The 23292-nt window shown below is 38.6% G+C and overlaps 1 protein-coding gene across 1 annotated transcript in view; it reads right to left on the reverse strand.

The window, feature by feature from the left end:
* Positions 1-14553: 14553 nt before the first annotated feature.
* The window catches only part of pdgfrb (platelet-derived growth factor receptor, beta polypeptide), a 105217-nt gene continuing 96478 nt past the window's right edge, over positions 14554-23292 (reverse strand). Inside the window, exons 19-23 of the mRNA XM_060915204.1 lie at positions 22336-22447; positions 19610-19709; positions 16753-16858; positions 16317-16585; positions 14554-15577 (exon numbers count right to left, since the gene is read on the reverse strand). Of these exons, the coding sequence (XP_060771187.1) occupies positions 15460-15577; positions 16317-16585; positions 16753-16858; positions 19610-19709; positions 22336-22447 (705 nt within the window). The 3' untranslated portion in view covers positions 14554-15459. The remainder of the gene's footprint in view (positions 15578-16316; positions 16586-16752; positions 16859-19609; positions 19710-22335; positions 22448-23292) is intronic.

A 23292-nucleotide genomic window follows, 5' to 3' on the forward strand; every position in this document is an offset into this window, starting at 1 on the left:
ACATCTGACTGTGACAGTCCTGAAATTGGAGTGTGTGTACATGCTACTGCTATACATGTAGAACCATATCAGTTTGAACCATCGGAAAGTGAATCCAATAGTAACACGTCGGCCACGGAGGCCCCCACCTTACGAAATAAAACCAGAGAACCAAGCCGTCTAGAGAATTGGATGGAATTGAACTGACAGTCTCATGTGACTCTCATTAAAACAGGATGGGCATTATAACTTGTGCAACATACATGCATGCAACATAAATCCACCTTCTGTCATGTTGCTGCACCTGCCAGCAACACATGTGGCATGGCGATAAATTAGCTCAAAATGGAGGATCGGAGTTGCAGTTAGCTGTGTTTTAGTATAGCAGAAATGGCGATGAGACCAATAGACTTCCCGCTGTGACGTCACAGATGTCAAGGTCATTCACTCAGACCGCTACCTATATGAATCACTTTAATTGTAAAAATTACTATATTAGATTTATTGTTAATGCTTAACACTATTCCTATGTCATTCTTGAGGTCTCAAGGCATTTATAAACAAAAAGTGAGGCCATGGTTCTGTGTATCTCCTTTAAGATTCCAAAATACATTTATCTAGAACATTTTATTTCAACTCCTGACACAAGAATGTTTCTGTTTTCCAAATTGTCTAAATACAGCAGATGGCAAGGCATTGCACAGCTTTGGAAAATTATCTTTGTGTCATTTTCCAAGTTGGGATATCATCATGTCTCAAACCAAACCATTTTAAGTCCAAAATGAAAGAAGACAGCTATCTAAGATGTTGCACTTTTATAAAGAACAGTCCTTCAGAAACCCTCAGACTGGAGGAGTCCTTAACTACAATGCATTGTGAATATGGATATAATCTGCATTCTTTTTTATTTCTTTTTTGGTCTCTCATCTGAAAACCAGAAGTGAGCTTATGTGGGTAATTTATCCACAAGGGGAACTGATGCATCATCTTTCCGGTGCTTTAATAATTTCTGTGTATCTGTGTTGGTCAGGAAGCTGTTCCTACCCCGAGGGACTTTCTTATGGCTTATTGACTTCCTGGCACGCTTCTTCAGGCTAGAAGTCAGGAATAGGGTTGATGTAACTGGTAAAAAAATAATAGTTTTGATTTTGTTTTTGTGTTTCATATTGACTGAAGTTGATCTTCTAAATCTAACCATCCAGTTCATTCCACTCATCACCTTCATGGCATGAATTTGTTGTGTTAGAAAGGAAAAAAGCTAATCTCTATAAGACTGTTGCCTTCAGGTCTTGATTTAGAGGAAGATTAGTCTACAGTCGACATCCAATGAGTAACATGAATGTGGAAGTTTTGTGTATTGTTGGGAAATCTAAGGAAACAGAAAAAAGAGTGGTGGAAACCTTTTTATAGCTGTCTGTGAACATGTTCCCCATCTACTGCACCAGATGGGAGAACTCAGGCCTTTTTTCAAACTTCTCTTCCGAGCACTTCCTCATCACCTCATAACTGCAAAGAATTTAAATGTGTTTAATTTTTATATGAAACTCTGAGAACATGTCAAAATAAAACATGGTCAGGATAAAGGTACATCATAAATGCTTCCTCAAAGGTGCATGATATACCTTGTGTGATATTTCTATATACACTCCCTGGCCACTTTAATAGGAACTTGTTCTTGATTCTAAGATTCCTGTTCTTGGCTGGCAGGAGTGGAACCCAATGTGGTCTTCTGCTGTTGCATACTGAGATGCTTTTCTGCTCACCACGGTTGTAAAGAGTTGCTATGAGTTGCTACATCCTTCCTGGCAGCTCGAACCAATCTGCCCATTTTCCTCTGACCTCTCTTATCAACAAGGCATTTGTTTCCACCCACAGAACTGTCACTCACTCAATGTTTTTTGTTTTTCGCACCACTCTGTGTAAAATCTACAGGCCATTTTGTGTGAAAACCCCAGGAGATCAGCAGTTTCTGAAATACTCAAACCAGTCCATCTGGCTCAAACCAACACCCATGCCACAGTGAAAGTCACACTTTGAGATCACAATTTTTCCCATTCTGATGTTTGAAGTGAACATTAACTGAAGCTCTTGATTTGTATTTGTATGATTTTATGCATTGTGCTGCTGTGAAGGGATCGGCTGATTAGATAAATACACAATGCAGTAGGTGTATAGGTGTTTCTAATAAAGTGACCAGTGAGTGTAGTTCATATAAGGAAAAGTACAAAATATGTACACTCAGGTACAAACCTGTCTGGGACAGTTAAGGTTTTTTAGCTTCTTATAGGAGTCCTACTTGGAAACCCTTTAAGTTTACCAACAGAGTGATAAGCTCAAGAGTGATAAATACATCTCATCTCATCTCATCTCATCTCATCTCATCTCATCTCATCTCATCTCATTATCTCTAACCACTTTATCCTGTTCTACAGGGTCGCAGGCAAGCTGGAGCCTATCCCAGCTGACTACGGGCGAAAGGCGGGGTACACCCTGGACAAGTCGCCAGGTCATCACAGGGCTGACACATAGACACAGACAACCATTCACACTCACATTCACACCTACGGTCAATTTAGAGTCGTGCTAAATACAGTGGCTTGCAAAAGTATTCACTCCCTTGGTGTTTGTCCTGTTTTGTTGCATTACAAGCTGGAATTAAAATGGATTTTGGGAGGGTTAGCACCATTTGATTTACATAACATGCCTAACACTTTAAAGGTGAAAATTGTTGTTTTATTGTGACACAAACAATAATTAAGATGAAAAAACATAAATCTGGAGTGTGCATAGGTATTCACCCCCTTTTGTATGAAACCCCTAAATAAGAGCTGCTCCAACCAATTCACTTCATAAGTCACATAATTATTTGATTAAGATCCACCTGTGTGCAATCAAAGTGTCACATGATCTGTCACATGATGCCTGTATAAACCAACCTGTTCTGGAATTAAGGACCCTGACTCTGCAACACTACTAAGCAAGCAACATGAGAACCCAGGAGAACGCCAAACAGGTCAAAGACAAAGTTGTGGAGAAGTATAGATCAGGGTTGGGTTATAAAAAAGAATCCCAAACTTTGAATATCCCACAGAGCACCATTAAATCCATTCCAGCAAAATGGAAAGAATATGGCACCACTACAAACCTGACAAGAGAAGGCCGCCCACCAAAACTCACAGACAGGGCAAGGAGGGCATTAATCAGAGATGCAACAAAGACACCAAAGATAACACTGAAAGAGCTGCAAAGATCCACAGCGGAGATGGGAGTATCTGTCCATTGGACCACTTTAAGCTGTACACTCCACAGAGTGGGGCTTTATGGAAGAGTGGCCAGAAAAAAAGCCATTGCTTAAGAAAACACATTTGGAGTTTGCCCAACAGCATGTGGTAGACTCCCCACACACGTGGAAGATGATTCTCTGGTCAGATGAGACTCAAATTCATCTTTTCGGCCATCATGGTACAACCCCGATTCCAAAAAAGTTGGGACAAAGTACAAATTGTAAATAAAAACGGAATGCAATAATTTACAAATCTCAAAAACTGATACTGTATTCACAACAGAACATAGACAACATATCAAATGTCGAAAGTGAGATATTTTGAAATTTCATGCCAAATATTGGCTCATTTGAAATTTCATGACAACAACACATCTCAAAAAAGTTGGGACAGGGGCAATAAGAGGCTGGAAAAGTTAAAGGTACAAAAAAGGAACAGCTGGAGGACCAAATTGCAACTCATTAGGTCAATTGGCAATAGGTCATTAACATGACTGGGTATAAAAAGAGGATCTTGAAGTGGCAGTGGCTCTCAGAAGTAAAGATGGGAAGAGGATCACCAATCCCCCTAATTCTGCGCTGACAAATAGTGGAGCAATATCAGAAAGGAGTTCAACAGTGTAAAATTGCAAAGAGTTTGAACATATCATCAAAAGATTCAGAGAATCTGGAAGAATCTCTGTGCGTAAGGGTCAAGGCCGGAAAACCATACTGGGTGCCCGTGATCTTCGGGCCCTTAGACGGCACTGCATCACCTACAGGCATGCTTCTGTATTGGAAATCACAAAATGGGCTCAGGAATATTTCCAGAGAACATTATCTGTGAACACAATTCACCGTGCCATCCGCCATTGCCAGCTAAAACTCTATAGTTCAAAGAAGAAGCCGTATCTAAACATGATCCAGAAGCGCAGACGTCTTCTCTGGGCCAAGGCTCATTTAAAATGGTCTGTGGCAAAGTGGAAAACTGTTCTGTGGTCAGACGAATCAAAATTTGAAGTTCTTTATGGAAATCAGGGACGTCGTGTCATTCGGACTAAAGAAGAGAAGGACGACCCAAGTTGTTATCAGCGCTCAGTTCAGAAGCCTGCATCTCTGATGGTATGGGGTTGCATTAGTGCGTGTGGCATGGGCAGCTTACACATCTGGAAAGACACCATCAATGCTGAAAGGTATATCCAGGTTCTAGAGCAACATATGCTCCCATCCAGATGACGTCTCTTTCTGGGAAGACCTTGCATTTTCCAACATGACAATGCCAAACCACATACTGCATCAATTACAGCATCATGACTGCGTAGAAGAAGGGTCCGGGTACTGAACTGGCCAGCCTGCAGTCCAGATCTTTCACCCATAGAAAACATTTGGCGCATCATAAAACGGAAGATACGACAAAAAAGACCTAAGACAGTTGAGCAACTAGAATCCTACATTAGACAAGAATGGGTTAACATTCCTATCCCTAAACTTGAGCAACTTGTCTCCTCAGTCCCCAGACGTTTACAGACTGTTGTAAAGAGAAAAGGGGATGTCTCACAGTGGTAAACATGGCCTTGTCCCAACTTTTTTGAGATGTGTTGTTGTCATGAAATTTAAAATCACCAAATTTTTCTTTTTAAATGATAAATTTTCTCAGTTTAAACATTTGATATGTCATCTATGTTCTATTCTGAATAAAATATGGAATTTTGAAACTTCCACATCATTGCATTCCATTTTAATTTACAATTTGTACTTTGTCCCAACTTTTTTGGAATCGGGGTTTTAAATGCCATGTGTGGCACAAACCCAACACCCTGAGAACATCATTCCAACAGTGAAGCATGGTGGTGGCGGCATCATGCTATGGGGATGTTTTTCATCTGCAGGGACAGGAAATCCAGTCAGGATTAAGGGTAAGATGGATGACACTAAAGACAGGGCAATTCTGGAGGAAAACCTGTTTGAGTCAGCCAGAGGTTTGAGACTGGGACGAAGGTTCACGTTCCAGCAGGACAATGACCCTAAACATACTGCTAAAGCTACACTGGAGTGGTTTAAAGGGAAACATTTAAATATCTTGGAATGGCCTAATCAAAGCCCAGACCTCAATTCAATTGAGAATCTGTGACATAGCTTGAAGATTGCTGTACACCAACACAACCCATCTAACTTGAAGGAGTTGGAGCAGTTTTGCCTTGAGGAATGGGCAAAAATCCCAGTGGCTAGATGTGCTAAGCTAATAGAGACATACCCCAAAAGACTTGCAGCTGTAATTATGGCAAAAGGTGGCTCTACAAAGTATTGAGTTTGGGGAGGTGAATACCTATGCACACTCCAGATTTCTGTTTTTTTTCATCTTAATTCTTACTTGTGTCACAATAAAACAACAATTTGCACCTTTAAAGTGGTAGGCATGTTGTGGAAATCAAATGGTGCTAACCCCCCAAAATCCATTTTAATTCCAGCTTGTAATGCGACAAAACAGGACAAACACTAAAGGGGGTGAATACTTTTGCAAGACACTGTATAACCTGGTTTTGGTAAACTACTACACATGCAGTAAATAATATTTATTTCAACAGAATGAACAAATCTGTTTGGCCAGCCGGTTTGGCCAGCCGGTTTGGCCTGTCTTAAGATCTGGGGATGGGGTTATTCCTGTCAGAGTAGTTTTAGGAAAATTCATATTAACTTACCAATTATTAGCTCATCTGTCTAATAGGCAATGAGCTTACGCCATCATGTGTTATCTGTCATCCGTCCAGCATCGTCCACATTTCACGAAAATCGCTTCTTCTCTCTCAATTCTTCACCGATTTGTATTATTTTTGGCAGGAATGTAGGTCTTCCTGAGGTACATATAGCTTCTACCCAAATTTGCACAATTGCAATTAATAATGAAGATATGGAGTAATTAATCCCTAACAAGCAGTTTCCACACAAATCGCTTCTTCTCCCTCAATTCTTCACCGATTTTCATTCTTTCTGGCATGAAGTTAGGGGTACCTAGGGTGCATTTAACTTCTACCCAGATTTGCTTAATTACAATTATTAATGAAGTTATGGACTAATTAAGCCTTAATGAGCAGTTCAATAAAAATCACTTCTCAGTCAATTCCTCACCGTTTTGGATTCTTTCTGGCAAATAAGTAAATATTCATAAGGTGTATATCGCTTCTATATATAGCTTGTATAGACTGCATATAGCTTGCAACATTTATTGCACAAGGTGGCCCACTTTAGATCGTTCCTTCTGGACTAAACAGGGCTGGAGTGAGTTCTGCCATCACTGACAGTCTTGTTACTTTTTATCATAAACTGAAGAACTACATATTCTACTTTTATCCATTATTTCATTGGAAATTCTTGACAAACTTAAACAACTGCAGTTTTATACATAGCTTTGGCTTTACTTTTGTTACAAAGTCCCTACAATGGAGTCCTCTTCATATAAACTTTTTTTTTCTCAGAAAATTTTGCCTATATCAACAATGATACATTTTTCATCGTTAAATAAAATTACAATTTTCATTCTGTTTATTATTAGATTTAGATCATGCGGCATGCCCATTATACCAATCACTGTCAGTTGTTGTTACTCTATAAATATTAATGAGGATATTAGTATAAAATAACACTGCTGTGCATTAAGTTGTTCAGATGACAGTTTTGAAAAAAATTATGAAAATGTTTTTCAGAAGAGTGCTCATGCTCACTTAATGCTGAGCAGGAACAGAAGGTCTTCAGCATGATATAAGCCATACTGAAGGCAAAGTGTTATGCGACTGCCTATGCTGTATTTATGCCTATCCAGTGGGCCATAAAGATTATATTTAAGAGCGTTAAAGAGTCTTTTTAAGAGCTTTCTTCACGCTTAGCCTTCAGTGTGCAATTCTTAACTGGTAATCTTCTTGGGGGTACAGTTTGGAATGTTCTCTGGCTTTTCTTACCAACTCTTGAGCTTCTTATATCAATTTGCTATTAGTTTGTATAGTTTATCCTCAGGCTTTTGGCTTGCTCTGCACTTGGATCTATCCTTGTCTTTATGGATGGCTCATTGCGTTCTTGCCTTGGTCTCCAGTGTTGAAAACCTGCCCAGTTACAGTAAGATTGAGCCAGAAATATGGATCCAGCAGAGCTTGAGCATCCAAAACAGCCCTGATCAGTTAGCGCACCAGACAAAGCAGACATAAACAGGTCTTGCAGCAAATTATCTCACATCTGCAAAGCTTAAAGCTTACATGTGCTGGCAAGGCAGAACCTACTCAGGCTGTCATAGTCATTGCCACAGCATACTTCTCCCAAGAACCCAAATCTGAGGCTCAGCTCACTATTTCTGCTGTACTCAGCAGGGCAATCATAATAGTGCCACTAAATACACTATTGCATTTGATACCTTGGGAGTGGTTGAACCTTAGAGATCCTCATGGCCTCCTACTAATTAGGTCCAGCAGATGAAATTAAAGGTGAGGTTTTCCAAGCTGAGCCTGGGATGCAGCAATCATCTCTGCAAGCATAACAGGAGAGTGTAGGGTCAGTGAATTCTGATATTTTCCTCTAATGGCTACTCCACTAGAACCAACTCTCTTGTTTGGTGGGCTTTCATGAAGGGAATGAGGTATCTGTACAGTGGGTGTGCAAGGCATTTTGGCAACACGTCCCAAACTGTTGGCAAAAGCCAAGGATGGGGGACCTGTCTTGAGCCTATTCTGTCTTCCCATGTTAGATGCTTCAGGTATTTTCATGCAGGTAGTGAACGCCTCTCCTGTAGTCAACAAGAGGCATTTGTCGCTTCAGTAGCTGCAGGAGATGTCATGGACTGACTTAGCAGTAGGACTAAAACTTCCACTTTGTAGCCTAGAGTGTCCCATCTCAGTCTTAGCTGTAGATGGCTGGTCCCTTGTTTTTGGTGTAGTAACTTGCCAAGCATCCCAAGTTACTTTGTGCATAGATCAACACATGGAACAGATCCAATGGTAATTAATCAATGCTGCCAAGCTGCATCTCATTTTATAGTTGGCTGGAACTCCATGTCCCATCAGACACTCTGCAACTCAGTTCACCCGATTCCAATGTGTCCTTGATTCCTAAAGTGTAAAATAATTAAACAAATAAAGCATAATACTTAGAGGCACAAAAAGGATTTTTACTCCCTTATCTTTATTGTAGGTTTCCTTTACATATAGTACATTCAGTACAATATACAAAATATTTATACAAAAATACACTTGTAAACATACATAATGTCGAAGCTTTGGTACCATAGCGTGTATAATATTTCCTCATAAAGTGTGATTTATGATGTGCCACTAAATAAGGTTTGGCTCATATACAAAAAAGGCTTCAGTAAAATCTAGAAAAGTCAAAGGAGAGCAAAGCACTATACTTTGTGTGTTTTACAAAATGGACGGCTGTTTTAGTAGGTATATGGAGTGGGCCAGTACTACTGTTCTGAGCTTAGTTTTTACTGTTTTCTAGTAAAAATGATGAAAGTTTGTTTTTTTTTTAAATGGGATTTTCCCTTTATTGGTGTAAATAGAGATTTACTGCAGACTCAACACTGTAATTCTATAATAATGTAAACACAGTAAAGTCACAGAGTCTCTTTTAGCAAAAATGAGTAACACAAAGTTTCACACATAAAGAGTTGCCCTGTATCTAGTACCTTAACCTGTGCTGTTTCACTAGTGTTTCAGTCAGAAGGCTACAATGCTAAAGGGTCCCGTCTCTATTCCCAGGCACATGGCTATTATAGTTATTTATTTATTTATTTATTTATATAATACTGCATTAACAGTTATAGTATTTCTATTCATTTAATGTACCTTCATTTCACTCATTAAAGCTAAAAAAAAAAGAGAGACAAAAAACCAAACAAAAACATCTAGGTCATAATTTCCCATTAAATTTTAAAGTGCAATTTTGCTACAAGGCTGTAAGAATTCCTTCCCCTAAAATGTAAAATATAGGAAAATCATTATACATATACAACTCAAACATATGTAGTTCTTTTGCATAAGGCTCTGTTCAACAGTTGTGACATAGAAAATACTGTCATAGACATGTCTTCCAAAAAAAAGTCAGTTTCTCTTATATAGCTGAAATACAACGAACAATTTACAAAATAAGTCTTCATTTAGAAAAAAAAAGATATGTACTTTCCAAAACCACTTACAGGATGTCATTTAGATACTGATGATGCATTGTTTGAAGATTCACTACAGACTTTTAAACACACTGTACTGTACCATTCTTCATTTCATATCCTTGGAAATTCTTGGCACAACCTGACTTTCTGTTCCTGTCCTTAACTATTTGTAGCTTTAATCATAACTGCAAGCTTTCAATATGGTCTCACATTTGTAAAATTCACTTGGCATAAAAAGTTACGGTTAGATTTGTTCAGAAGGGCATTTTGATATCCGTCAAAAATGCACATTTTGCCATTTATTTTAATGAAGACAAGGTGCTCAAGGCAGCACTCGCCAAAGCATAGAAAGTGTATTCACCAGAGCTGCTTTTGTCACAACGTTCTGTGACATGGCCATGTATCAGCCGATAGGAGAAAGTCTAGTGCAGGGTTCAGGTGATGTTGAGAAAGATGGAAGAAAAATAATCATAACTTTTAGCTCACTTTCAAGAGTTTTACATTTCAGTACTAAAAACTTATAAGGGCAGCTCATGGCAAGCCTCAAGTTGGACCACTGTCAATGTGTACACAGGTCTATATGTGTTATAGCACAAAATATGTATATATTGATCTAAAAGCTATGACCAACCAGCAACATGTATTGATATGTTTTTGACAAATCCTGAAAATGCCTTGTGAATGTTGATTTCAGATTAAGGCTCCATCCACATGTCTCCAGATATTTTTGAGAAAGTATTTTTGTGCTGTATCCGACAAACTCAGAATTTCCGACCTTAGTGTTGGAGAAGAAAACTCCCCCTCAACTGCTAGGAGGAATTCCTACTAGTTTTTGAGCATTCCTGGTGGATTGAATTGAGCCCATTGTATATATGATTCCCATTATGGAGTTTTGAAGCTTAAGTTGGGTTGAAATTGGTTGAACGTCACTATCATAACCGACTTTCAACATTGGAGCCAGAGTCTGTGCAGTAGAGATCTTGAACCAGAGCATGTGCAGTACAGATTTCAGTCATGACTGACTAAATTACCATTTGCTATCTGGCTAATTCATAATTTTAATCAAAGTAATGTAAATAAACCAACTATAAATACATTGGTAAACAGCAGTCAACTATTATACTCCCAACACAAATTCTATTTTTTTCCCCTATTTTCAGGGAAAAAAAATGGCTGCTGCTCATGATTTTCATCTAGCGATGATACCTCTCTGAATAGAGGGGTGCACTCTTAGCTAACTGTATCAAGCTGCTTTGAGTGTTTGCTAAGGTCATAAGGTCAACGGGAATGTAGCTAGTGTTAGCTGCCTTGGTTTTCACAATCACTTCATTCAGTCATGTTGACTTGCTAGTTATAATATCAGTACAACAAACGACGTTTGACATCAAAATTAGCAACATGCTAGAAAAAAAAACAGAAAATGCCCTACTGAGGGTCTGTTAGAACAGCTTGCAGCAGAAGAAGACATGACTTTACTACAGAACTGTGCAAAAGTCTTAGGCACCCTATTTTTTTTCCATACAAACTTTATGAGGCAGCACGGTGGTGTGGTGGTTAGCACTGTCGCCTCACAGCAAGAAGGTCCGGGTTCGAGCCCCGTGGCCGGCGAGGGCCTTTCTGTGCGGAGTTTGCATGTTCTCCCCGTGTCCACGTGGGTTTCCTCCGGGTGCTCCGGTTTCCCCCACAGTCCAAAGACATGCAGGTTAGGTTAACTGGTGACTCTAAATTGACCGTAGGTGTGAATGTGAGTGTGAATGGTTGTCTGTGTCTATGTGTCAGCCCTGTGATGACCTGGCGACTTGTCCAGGGTGTACCCCGCCTTTCACCCGTAGTCAGCTGGGATAGGCTCCAGCTTGCCTGCGACCCTGTAGAACAGGATAAAGCGGCTAGAGATAATGAGATGAGATGAGATGAGAAACTTTGTTATAGGTTTCTATTTTATGACTTCTACATTATCGAGTCAGTCCAAAAACATTTTAGAGTCCAAATGTTCATTCCCCAGCACAAAATTAAATGTTACAGGGGAAAAAAATGTTCATATCTGAGCAGTATATTACATAAGAGAGCACTTTTCAGATTAAAAAAGAAAACATAATGAAGGCTACTGGGTTTTGGTGCAAAATTAAGAAACGAGTGTGACAAAGTGTCCAGAAGAACTGTGGCTGGTTCTGTAAGATGCTCAGTAAAACCGACAGCTCATTTCCTTATAAAACTGCACTCACTGTAGCTGAGACTACTATTTTTTTTTAAGCAAAGGGTCATCTCATACCAAACATTGACTTTCTTTCATTTATTATGGCATACTGCTGTTTATAGTATTTTCTTTCATGTTGAAACACTTCATTTCATTATTTTTTTAAGCCATTTTTGGTTGACAGCATTTCTTTACATGTGCCTAAGACTTTTGCACAGTACTGTATGTTGGAAAGTGTTCCTTGAAGCTCGACGGTCAGGTCCAAAACTGCCAATCACCTCATCGACCACATCCTTTTATCTGTCATGAAATACTGTAACTCTTATCAAATGCATTTTTCTAAAGGAAAAATATACAGTGAGATCTCAAGGTGAACTGAACTTGTAAAAATTACAGAACACTATTCCTGAAGATTCAGTAATTTCTGGAGATGGAAGTAAAAATGGAAGTTTGGCTTGTTTTTCATTCACTAACATGGGAATGTCTGGGATTAAACACTGTCTTGCTGCCAACAGCTAAAATGCCTTTGAGACATTTTGTCTTCACTTTTAAACCCCCATGATGACATCAATACAATCAGTGATCAAGCTGTAAACTGTTAACATATGCATAGCACAGATCAGGCAGCATCGGAAATATCGTAATTACAAGGTGAGCCCCCTTGAACACTACTACAGCGTCATCATTACAGTGCAGAAATGGGAGAAAAGGTCTGTAGTATGTTAAATATTCTTACCTTCAACTGTGATCAAAACATTATCTTGTTCACAATTCAACTGCATGACCAGTTGTTGTTTTTTTTTTTTGTCTTACTCTGGTAGACCCCCACTGCAGACCCTTTCCTTTGTTTTTAGTCAGAGATGGGAAATTCTGAGTTATGAGTCTAACACAGCATTAGATACACCGATGTTTCTACTTTATCTACTCCTCAAAAATTAAATACTGCATCTCCCCTGTAAGATACTGTAAGTAATCTGATATAAGTTGCCTAGAGTAATTCTAACTGTTCTTACATGTACAGAATAACTGTTTATACAAATATTAAAAAAAAGCACACATTAAGAAGGTTTGGCCAAGAATCAATATATTGATGCCACCAGTTAAGTTTCTTAAGATCTGTTATGTAATTTGTGGTAAGTATTATATTTTAAAGAGTGAGAGTGAAATCACTTGAACTGGAACATTATTGTGGCCACATGAACCTTAGCATGGAGTTGACTGATAATATTACACTTTACTTCAATCTTGGAATGACACATAATGGAGTCACTGGTACTGTAACATGGATATAGCATTAGTCTATAATCACATTAAAGCAAATAGACTTCTTTTTTTTGCCAAATAATTAACTGGAGGCCATATATTAAGTATGAAGTTCCGGCAACGTATTAAATCATGGCTAATTTGTGGCCACAAAATACTTATGATGCAATCCACTGTACTTGGAAAAATCCTACCTCTGACATGGAAAAGTGCAATGAAAGGGTTATTCAGCTTGAAATTCCAAGTTAGGAACATCTATCTTGCCTGAGTTATCCGACAAACAGATACAGGACACTTCATCCAAAGACCATTTCGTCCAGTGCCATTTCATTCAATAGTTAAGACATTTCATCCCAAGCCTTTTTCATACACACTATCAATTATTTTATTTTTATTTATATTTCAGGTATTTGTTTGTTTGAAAAAAGGAGGAATTCTCAATGGAATTCGACCAAAGCAAAACACATTTTTGCAGTGTGTAGTTTAACCACCCACCACTCACCAAAAGCAAGTTGTGAAATCTAATGGCGAGTAAAGATCGCGCCAGACTTGCCTTTCTTGGTGAGTGGGTTCCTACCTAGTATTCATGTAAAATCCAAGAAATATTCAACAAAAACTCCTTCCTCATGCAGGATTCTCGGGTGCGCTCCGGACTGAGCATAAGCCTTATTAAGACTGGCTATATGATGAATTAAATGGCTTCACTGGACTCAAAGCTCTGAGAACAGCCTGTAATGGTAAAGGTCGCTCGTTTCCTTTAAAAAATGTTTTCGACTTCAGTCAAATTCTATTGAGAATTCTTCTTTAGGATTGGTTTTAAAACATACAGCAATTTGTCTCACATATTGTCACCTCACTATCATTAGGCATATGTTTCCATTTCTTACAGGGAGACGCAATCATAAACCTACTTAATGCACGCCCTTACATGAATAAAATACGATTTATATAAGGAATAGATAAATAAAATATTTATTGAAACATTTTACTGATTAAGGCTGTGTTGGCCTTATTAAGACTGGCTATATGATGAAAAGGCCATTTGCAGGAATTGGTCACGTGTCAATTTTCCCCACAGCAACAAGCCTGTAGTGGGCAAGCTAACTTGACATTCCTTGACAACCATAAGTGTTTGACTGGCGATGCAAAGCAGTTTATTTCTATAATAGCTGTTTTTACCTTTTCTACTGTCTTTTTTGACCTGAATTTTCGTGTGTACTTGGAAAAAGTTTGTGGTTTTAACTTCTGTCGTCAGTTAAAGCGAATCACTGGCCGTAAAAGAGAGTTTTTAGACTCAAGTTGGTCGCCGCCAAAAGAAATTCACGTGCTAAATGGCGGATATATCTGTATTTATTTTCAAGAATCTTCACACATTAAGCGAATGATAAAGGTAGAAAAGGAGAAATTATAAGTTATAAACATACCTGAGAAATCTGCCATTTCACACGTGAATTTCTTTCGGCGGCGACCAACTTGAGTCCAAAAAACTCTCTTTTACGGCCAATGATTCGCTTTAACTTGTGACAGAAGTTAAAACCACAAACTTTTTCCAAGTACATATGAAAATTTGGCTCAAAAAAGACAGTAGAAAAGGTAAAAACAGCTATTATAGAAATGGATTGCTTTGCATTGCCAGTCAAACTCTTATGGTTGTCAAGGAATGTCAAGTTAGCTTGCCCACCACGGGCGTGTTGCTGTGGGGAAAATTGGCACTTGACCAATTCCTGCAAATGGCCTATTAAACAGCTTCACTGGACTCAAAGCTCGGAGAGCAGCCTGTTATGATAAGGGTCTACTTGTTTACACCCCTTACACTGCTGTTTTGTTTTGAAGCGCTCGTACTACAGCACTCATTTGCTTTACAAAAATTGTTTATTTCCATTTATTATGGGGAGACGCAGTCATAAACCTGCTTAATGCACTCCCTTAAATGAAGTATGTGGTTTGTTTATATCTCGATCTTGTCGCATATGAAAAAGGCTTTGGACGAAATGTCTCAACTATTGGACAAAATGGTCATTGGACAGTGTTCTGATCCCACATAAACACCTCATGTCCCCAAAATATGGAGGCACACAGTTGACAGTAAACAGAATTACCTTTTGACAACAGAAAAGCTGTTTTAAGTTTAGTTTGCTTTCTAAGTATGCAATGTAATTCTGCTGATTTCAGCTCAATTGTACGAACATGATAAGACCATTGTGATGGATATTTTTTGTGAGCAAAGAAAGTCAGGATAGTTGACCTACGTTATATGTAATTTCTTTTTGTTAATCACACAGAAATAATTTGTGTAGCTCTTATTAATATGTTTATCAAATTCAGAGACTGGGCACAGAAGTACGAATTTGCTGTGGACATCTATGTCTTTCCAAGCCGAGGCACTGGAACGCTTTTAGATCGTAACTCTGAAAAATCAACTTGTACAATGGATTGCAACACTAGTTTTGTCATCATGGAAATATTAACTTACAGCCTCGATAATTAATTACTGGTCTCAGATAACTACCGTGTCACCCCACAGGCTCTGTATGAATTCGATCCTGTGTCTGCTTTTTGTTTGAATGTTAGTCGCAGATTTTCTCCAGTGTAAGAGGAAGCTACATGGTGTTACAGGAAGCTTTCCTCTGCGTCAGGAGTGCTGGATTGTTCCTTCAGTTGATCATTACACTCCTGTTCTGCACTGGGAGCCTCCAGTGATGCTGTCTCTGCCTCAGAGCCTACAGAGCTGCAGAGACAAAAAAAAAAAACCTCTTAAGACGCTATAAACACACTATACAAAGCATTTTATTTCAACTCCTGACAATAGGAAGACGTTTCTGTTTTCAAAACAAGACAGCTGTACAAGATGTTGCAGGAAATGAAGAAGAAACCTTTATTTGTCACATGCACACTTCAAGCACAGTGAAATTCATCCTCTGCATTTAACCCATCTGAAGCAGTGAACACACGCACAGAGCAGTGGGCAGCCATACTACAGCACCCAGGGGAGCAGTCAGGTTAGGTACTTTGCTCAAGGGCACCTCAGCCCAAGGCCGCCCCACGTCAACCTAACTGCATGTCTTTGGATTGTGGGGGAAACCAGAGCAGCCAGAGGAAACCCACGCAGACACGGGGAGAACATGCAAACTTCACACAGAAAGACCCTCGCCGGCCACTGGGTTCGAACCCAGAACCTTCTTGCTGTGAGGTGACCGTGCTAACCACTACACCACCGTGCCGCCCTTTTTATCTGATTCTTATTCGTAATGATTAGGGATTCCGAAATTCTCTGATTGGAGGAGAAATAAGTCAAGAAATTTGCTTGTATGTCAAATCCTTAAAAACCAGACAATGACCCAAGTCTGTAACCACCCATGTGAGAACCACGTCTATATGAGTAATTTCTCCACAAGGGGAACTGATGCATCATCTTTCCGGTGCTTTAATAATTTGTGTATTTGTGTTGGACAGGAAGCTGGTCCTACCTCGAGGGGCTTTCTGTTGCCATACTGACTTCCTGGCACTCTTCCTCAGGCTTGGGGTCAGGGATAGGGATGATGTAACCGTTATAAGGCACTGGTGCCATCTCTTGCTCAGCCTCTAGGCAACGGTTAGGTGTGGAGGATGGAGGGAAAATGGTGGAAGGGGAAGAGGGAGGAAGTGTGCCTGGGAATGGAGAGGGGACCCTGGGCTTGCTGCGTATCACGGCTGGATGATCGCTCTTATGAAAGCTCTCATTGACCTGAGAGTATCTCTAGGGAGAGAGGGGGAAAAGTTATTATTGTCTTCCAGAAATCTGATGGCACAGATTTAGAGGGAGCTCAGTCTACATTCAACATCCGATGAGTCACGTGAGCATGGAAGTTTTATGTGTTGTTGTGAAATCTAAGGAAAGAGGAAAAAAAAAAGAGTGGCGGAAACCTTTTTATAGCCTTCAGTCAGCATGTTTCCCATCTCCTGCACCAGATAGGAGAACTCCGGTCTCTTCTCAAACTTCTCTTCCCAGCACTTCCTCATCACCTCATAACTGCAAGGAATAGAAATGGGTTTAGATTTCACATGGAACATTAATGTGTGTTAGAATAAAGCTACTTGTCAAAGTCTTTCCTATGCCAGGACCTGGTCTTCCCAGGGAGTCTCCTGTCCCAGTACTAACCAGGCCCTTAAGGCACATTGAGCGGCATCGATCTCCATTTCTATAACCCTCAGCCTGTTGCCTATTACATACAGTGGTGCTTGAAAGTTTGTGGACCATTTAGAATTTTCTATATTTCTGCATAAATATGACCTAAAACATCATCAGATTTTCATACAAGTCCTAAAAGTAGATAAAGAGAACCCAGTTAAACAAATGAGACAAAAATATTATACTTGGTCATTTATTTATTGAGGAAAATGATCCAATATTACATATCTTTGAGTGTCAAAAGTATGTGAACCTCTAGGATTAGCAGTTAATTTGAAGGTGAAATTAGAGTCAGGTGTTTTCAATCAATGGGATGACAATCAGGTGTGAGTGGGCACCCTGTTTTATTTAAAGAACAGGGATCTATCAAAGTCTGATCTTCACAACACACGTTTGTGGAAGTGTATCATGGCACGAACAAAGGAGATTTCTGAGGACCTTAGAAAAAGCGTTGTTGATGCTCATCAGGCTGGAAAAGGTTACAAAACCATCTCTAAAGAGTTTGGACTCCACCAATCCACAGTCAGACAGATTGTGTACAAATGGAGGAAATTCAAGACCATTGTTATCCTCCCCAGGAGTGGTCGACCAACAAAGATCACTCCAAGAGCAAGGCGTGTAATAGTCGGCGAGGTCACAAAGGACCCCAGGGTAACTTCTAAGCAACTGAAGGCCTCTCTCACATTGGCTAATGTTAATGTTCATGAGTCCACCATCAGGAGAACACTGAACAACAATGGTGTGCATGGCAGGGTTGCAAGGAGAAGGCCACTGCTCTACAAAAAGAACATTGCTGCTCATCTGCAGTTTGCTAAAGATCACGTGGACAAGCCAGAAGGCTATTGGAGAAATATTTTGTGGACGGATGAGACCAAAATAGAACTGTTTGGTTTAAATGAGAAGCATTATGTTTAGAGAAAGGAAAACACTGCATTCCAGCATAAGAATCTTATCCCATCTGTGAAACATGGTGGTGGTACTATAGTATCATGGTTTGGGCCTGTTTTGCTGCATCTGGGCCAGGACGGCTTGCCATCATTGATGGAACAATTAATTCTGAATTATACCAGTGAATTCTAAAGGAAAATGTCAGGACATCTATCCATGAACTGAATCTCAAGAGAAGGTGGGTCATGCAGCAAGAGAACGGCCCTAAGCACACAAGTCGTTCTACCAAAGAATGGTTAAAGAAGAATAAAGTTAATGTTTTGGAATGGCCAAGTCAAAGTCCTGACCTTAATCCAATTGAAATGTTGTGGAAGGACCTGAAGTGAGCAGTTCATGTGAGGAAACCCACCAACATCCCAGAGTTGAAGCTGTTCTGTACAGAGGAACGGGCTAAAATTCCTCCAAGCCGGTGTGCAGGACTGATCAACAGTTACCGGAAATGTTTAGTTGCAGTTATTGCTGAACAAGGGGGGTCACACCAGATACTGAAAGCAAAGGTTCACATACTTTTGCCACTCACAGATATGTAATATTGGATCATTTTCCTCAATAAATAAATAAATGACCAAGTATAATATTTTTGTCTCATTTGTTTAACTGGGTTCTCTTTATCTACTTTTAGGACTTGTGTGAAAATCTGATGATGTTTTAGGTCATATTTATGCAGAAATATAGAAAATTCTAAAAGGTTCACAAACTTTCAAGCACCACTTTAGCTAGGGTTACAGTGGGGGTTCAGTCCTCAGGTAACCATGAGAGTTTGACTCCCTACTCAGATCTGTATTTCAGTGTGCCTCTCCAGATGGCAGGAGGTACCATTTTACAATGGTCTTTGGTCTGACCAAATATTGTTTTCTGTAATGTAACATTTCTGGAAAGAGTCTCCAGTGTCAGCGTTTTGGAACAGTCAGAGGTGAAACTGGAACTTAATGGACAGAGAAGTTTATATTTCTTCACAGTTCCTCAGTAACATGATGGAACAAGCTGTGATTTTTTTTGTCTTATTAATTTGAAAGAGAGAATAAAGACAGGAACTAACTTGCACAAGAAAAAAATGTAACTGTAACTGGATAAAAAGCATGACAGCTTTCTTGAATCAATAAAAATTTGAAGTGGTAAGTTGGTGTGGAATAAGACTCTTGGGGACATGCTGTTACAGGAAATGAATCATCTAGGGATTGGTAACATTAACTCCGCTCCTGCTGTGGTTGGCAGTTGGTACATTTTAATGATGCTCTTTGGCATGACATGACCACAAATAGAACTTGCAATCGCCCAGTTGACAGGCATACATGCTAACCACGAGGCCAGCTCGTGATCAAAGCTACTTGTACAGGTAAAGTTTTATTCCCTTTTGTGTACTGTACATTACAAAATACTCCTTTACAATTATCTTCCTTTAACTAAAGCTGTTCCTCCAGGGTTCTTCAGATAGTTAAGGGTTCTTGGCTTCCTAAAGGAGCTGTACTTGGAATCCCTTTTACATGTCCACCAGTGTGACAACCCAAAGAACTCTTTGAGTGCTGCATTCGGTACCTTTCTCTGAGCCAGTGCAAGGTTCCATAATTAAATTAAAATTAAACCACCTTACATGAAATAAATGGTGTTTATTTAAACAGAATGAACAAATCAGATGAGACGTACATTTCCTCTGAAGCGTGCATGGGTTTGGCCATCCGGTAGCCTCTCTTAAGAGCATTATAGAAGAGCTCATTCATGGGGAGATCTGGGTACGGGGTTCCTCCTGTACAAAAAATATCATATTAATGGAATATTTTATTTCAGTAATGAGTTTGTTTATTTCTCATAGTATAGTATCGTATACTACAGTTTTATTTCAGTCATTTTAAGCACATCATAAGGTACAATACTTTCATTTGATCAGTGGAATTCTGACCAAAAAGGTATAGGCTGAAGCCTTGGCTTATTGCGCCTACCCTTTTTACATTTCATTTATATAATCACAAGTAAGTAATGAAGACAAAAAATACAAAAGGAAAAAAATGAGAAAGCGAAAACAAAATGACAGATACAGTTATAATAATTTACATTTACAGAAAAAAGAAAAACAAAACCAAAAGAACTTAACAAGACCTCACGAGGTATCATCTTCCACTGTATGCTATTATTTTTATACTAAAATTTAAATACCAAACAGTATAGCCTACTGTTTCAATTTCAAATCGCAATTTTTAAAATATGTACATATTATCTTATAATCTGTGTTTCAATTATTAATCATATATTTAAGAGTAATATAATAGTACCTTGGTTATGTATATATTAAATAATACATATTAGCATAGTACATAGAAATAATACACAGTATAGTACCATAGTGTCACTGTATTATTCATTTATATTGCTGTTTTACTTATTTTACTAACTGTAATGTCATTATGTTACTATTATTACTTTTATTATTATTTCATACTAATGCTCTGTATTTATCTACTATGTTAGCTTTGTACATTTTTTTAAATTTATTAATTGAGCTACACTTTTTTAGTTCATCATCTAATTTGTTCCATAAGTTTACTCCTTTAATAGATATACATTTACAGTACTTTTACTGTTGGTTCTGGCTTTAGGTTTTTTTTTTTAAAGATGCCAGTTCCCCTTAGATTATACAGGCTCTCTCTAGGCCTGAACAGCTCCTGGATACAGTATGGAAGCAAATGGTTGTGTACCTTAGACATTATAACAGCAGTGTTAAGATCCACAAGATCATGTAATTTTAAAGTGTGTAATCTAATGAAAAGTATATTCGATGGTTCATAGTAGTCTGTTTTGTTGACAGTTCTTATGGCTTTCTTCTGGAGTAAAAATATTGGGTTGATATTTGTTTTGTAGTTGTTCCCCCATACTTCCATATGGGGAGCATGAAAGAGCAATACAGTATGTTAAGTGATTTTTGATTTAAGATAGTTTTCATTTTACACATTATAGCAATTGTTTTGGATGTTTTTGTCTTAACATTATCTATATGTGGTTTCCAGTTAAGTTTATTATCGATAATAACACCCAAAATTTTATTCACAAACACTCGTTCCATTTCTACATCATTTATTTTGATTTTAATACGATTGTTTGTTTTTCGATTGCCAAATATGATACATTTTGTTTTGCTTAAGTTAAAAGACAGTTTATTAATGTCAAACCATTTCTTTAATATTGTAAGCTCATTTTCTACTGTATGCAGGAGCTGCTCTAAATGTTTTCCCGAACAGTACAAACTGGTATCATCTGCAAACAGAATACAATTCAGGTGTTGTAGTACATCACAGAGAACATTTATGTACATAATAAACAGTTTGGGTCCCAGTACAGAGCCTTGTGGGACTCCATGCATGACTTTTTCCATATGTGAGTTTACACTGTTAATATGTACATATTGATGTCTGTCACTGAGATAGCTGTTTAACCACGCAGGAGCTGTACCCCTGACACTCTATCTTTCCATTTTTTTCAAGAGCAACTCATGATCGAGGGTGTCAAATGCCTTTCTCAGGTCAACAAAAATTCCTACAGTATATTCCTTGTTATCAATTGAAGTGGAGATTTTCTCCTCTAGTTCCATTACTGCCATCGAGGTGGATTTATTTGGTCTAAAACCATACTGATGATTGCTCAGTAAATAATGCATTTCTATGAAATTGTCAAGCCTACTAACAAACAGTTTTTCTAAGATTTTTGAAAACTGAGAGAGCAAAGAGATGGGTTTGTAGTTGGTGAACTGGTATCTGTCTCCACTTTTGAAGCTGGGAATTACTTTAGCGAGTTTCATTTTGCTTGGAAAAATACTGGTTAGAAAAGATTGATTGCAGATGTATGTGAATGGTATTACTATACTGTGTATTATATCCTTAATCAGTGTCATATCTATGTCGGTGCAGTCGGTAGACTTCTTATTTTTAAATTTTGTAACAATTTCCAGGATCTTGCTATCATGTACACTTCTGATGAATATGGAGTTTGGATTCCGAGTGATAATACTTTCATTTATGCTACCTGTTTCCCTCGGTTCAACAATTTCTTTTGCAAGGGAAGGTCCAACATTGACAAAGAACTTGTTAAATTCATTTGCTATTTCTGTAGTGTTATTTATAATTATATTATCTTTAATAAAATGACTTGGATAGTCGGTACTTGCAGTACTTTTTTAAATTAAACTATTTAATATCTACCAAGTTCCTTGAATGTTGTTCTTGTGCTGTTCCAACTGCTTATAGTAATATTCCTTCTTGTTTAATCTTATGATACTTATTAGTTTATTTTTATGTCTTATATCACAGATTGATAGATGAGATAATAAAATATTTTTTATTTGTATCCAGACTTAAATTTGTTTTAAATGATTAATAACTCACCCAGAGTGAATATCTCCCATAGTAAAATACCGTAAGACCAGACATCACTGAGCGTGGTGTAGAGGTTATGGAAGATACTCTCTGGGGCCATCCACTTCAGTGGCAAGAATGTCTGCAGGACACACAAACACAACAATACTCAATATGAATCATAATGTACATCCAGATAAGTCTACATGCTACACAAAAAGCACAAAAGGCATCTTTCCTTAAGAAGTTTTTGTGGAGGAATAATTTACATCTGACTGTTATAAAGTGCGGGTGGCATGGTGGTGTCGTGGTTAGCACTGTTGCCTCACAGCAAGAAAGTTCTGGGTTCGAGCCCAGTGACCGATGGGGGCCTTTCTGTGTGGAGTTTGCATGTTCTCCCCGTGTCCGCGTGGGTTTCCTCCAGGTGCTCCGGTTTCCCCCACAGTCCAAAGACATGCAGGTTAGGTTAACTGGCGACTCTAAATTGACCGTAGGTGTGAATGCGAGTGTGAATGGTTGATTGTTTCTATGTGTCAGCCCTGCGATGATCTGGCGACTTGTCCAGGGTGTACCCCGCCTCTCACCCGTAGTCAGCTGGGATAGGCTCCAGTTTGCCCACAGCCTTGCACAGGATAAGCGGCTACAGATAATGGATGGATATTTCTGGTGATGAAATTATTATAATACAACTACCATCACCAACTTTGTTGGAGGTCCTGTTTTTGCTTCCATTTGGTTGTTTGTTCCCAATGTTACTCAAAAAGTAGTGAACAGATTTTGATGAAATTTTCAGGAATGGTGGGACAATGGCTGAGGAACAATTGATTAGATTTTGATGCAACTCCAGATATGTGTGTAAACATCTGGATATTCTAATATGTGGCTTGACAGAGGTACAGTATGCACTCTACCGAGTGCCCTTCTAATTCAGTCTGTTTTGAGATGCTGTTATATAGATTTTTTCAAGACTATTTCAAGGTTGAAATT

Source organism: Neoarius graeffei, chromosome 2 (assembly GCF_027579695.1).
Source record: "Neoarius graeffei isolate fNeoGra1 chromosome 2, fNeoGra1.pri, whole genome shotgun sequence".
In the NCBI taxonomy this organism is placed as follows: domain Eukaryota; kingdom Metazoa; phylum Chordata; class Actinopteri; order Siluriformes; family Ariidae; genus Neoarius; species Neoarius graeffei.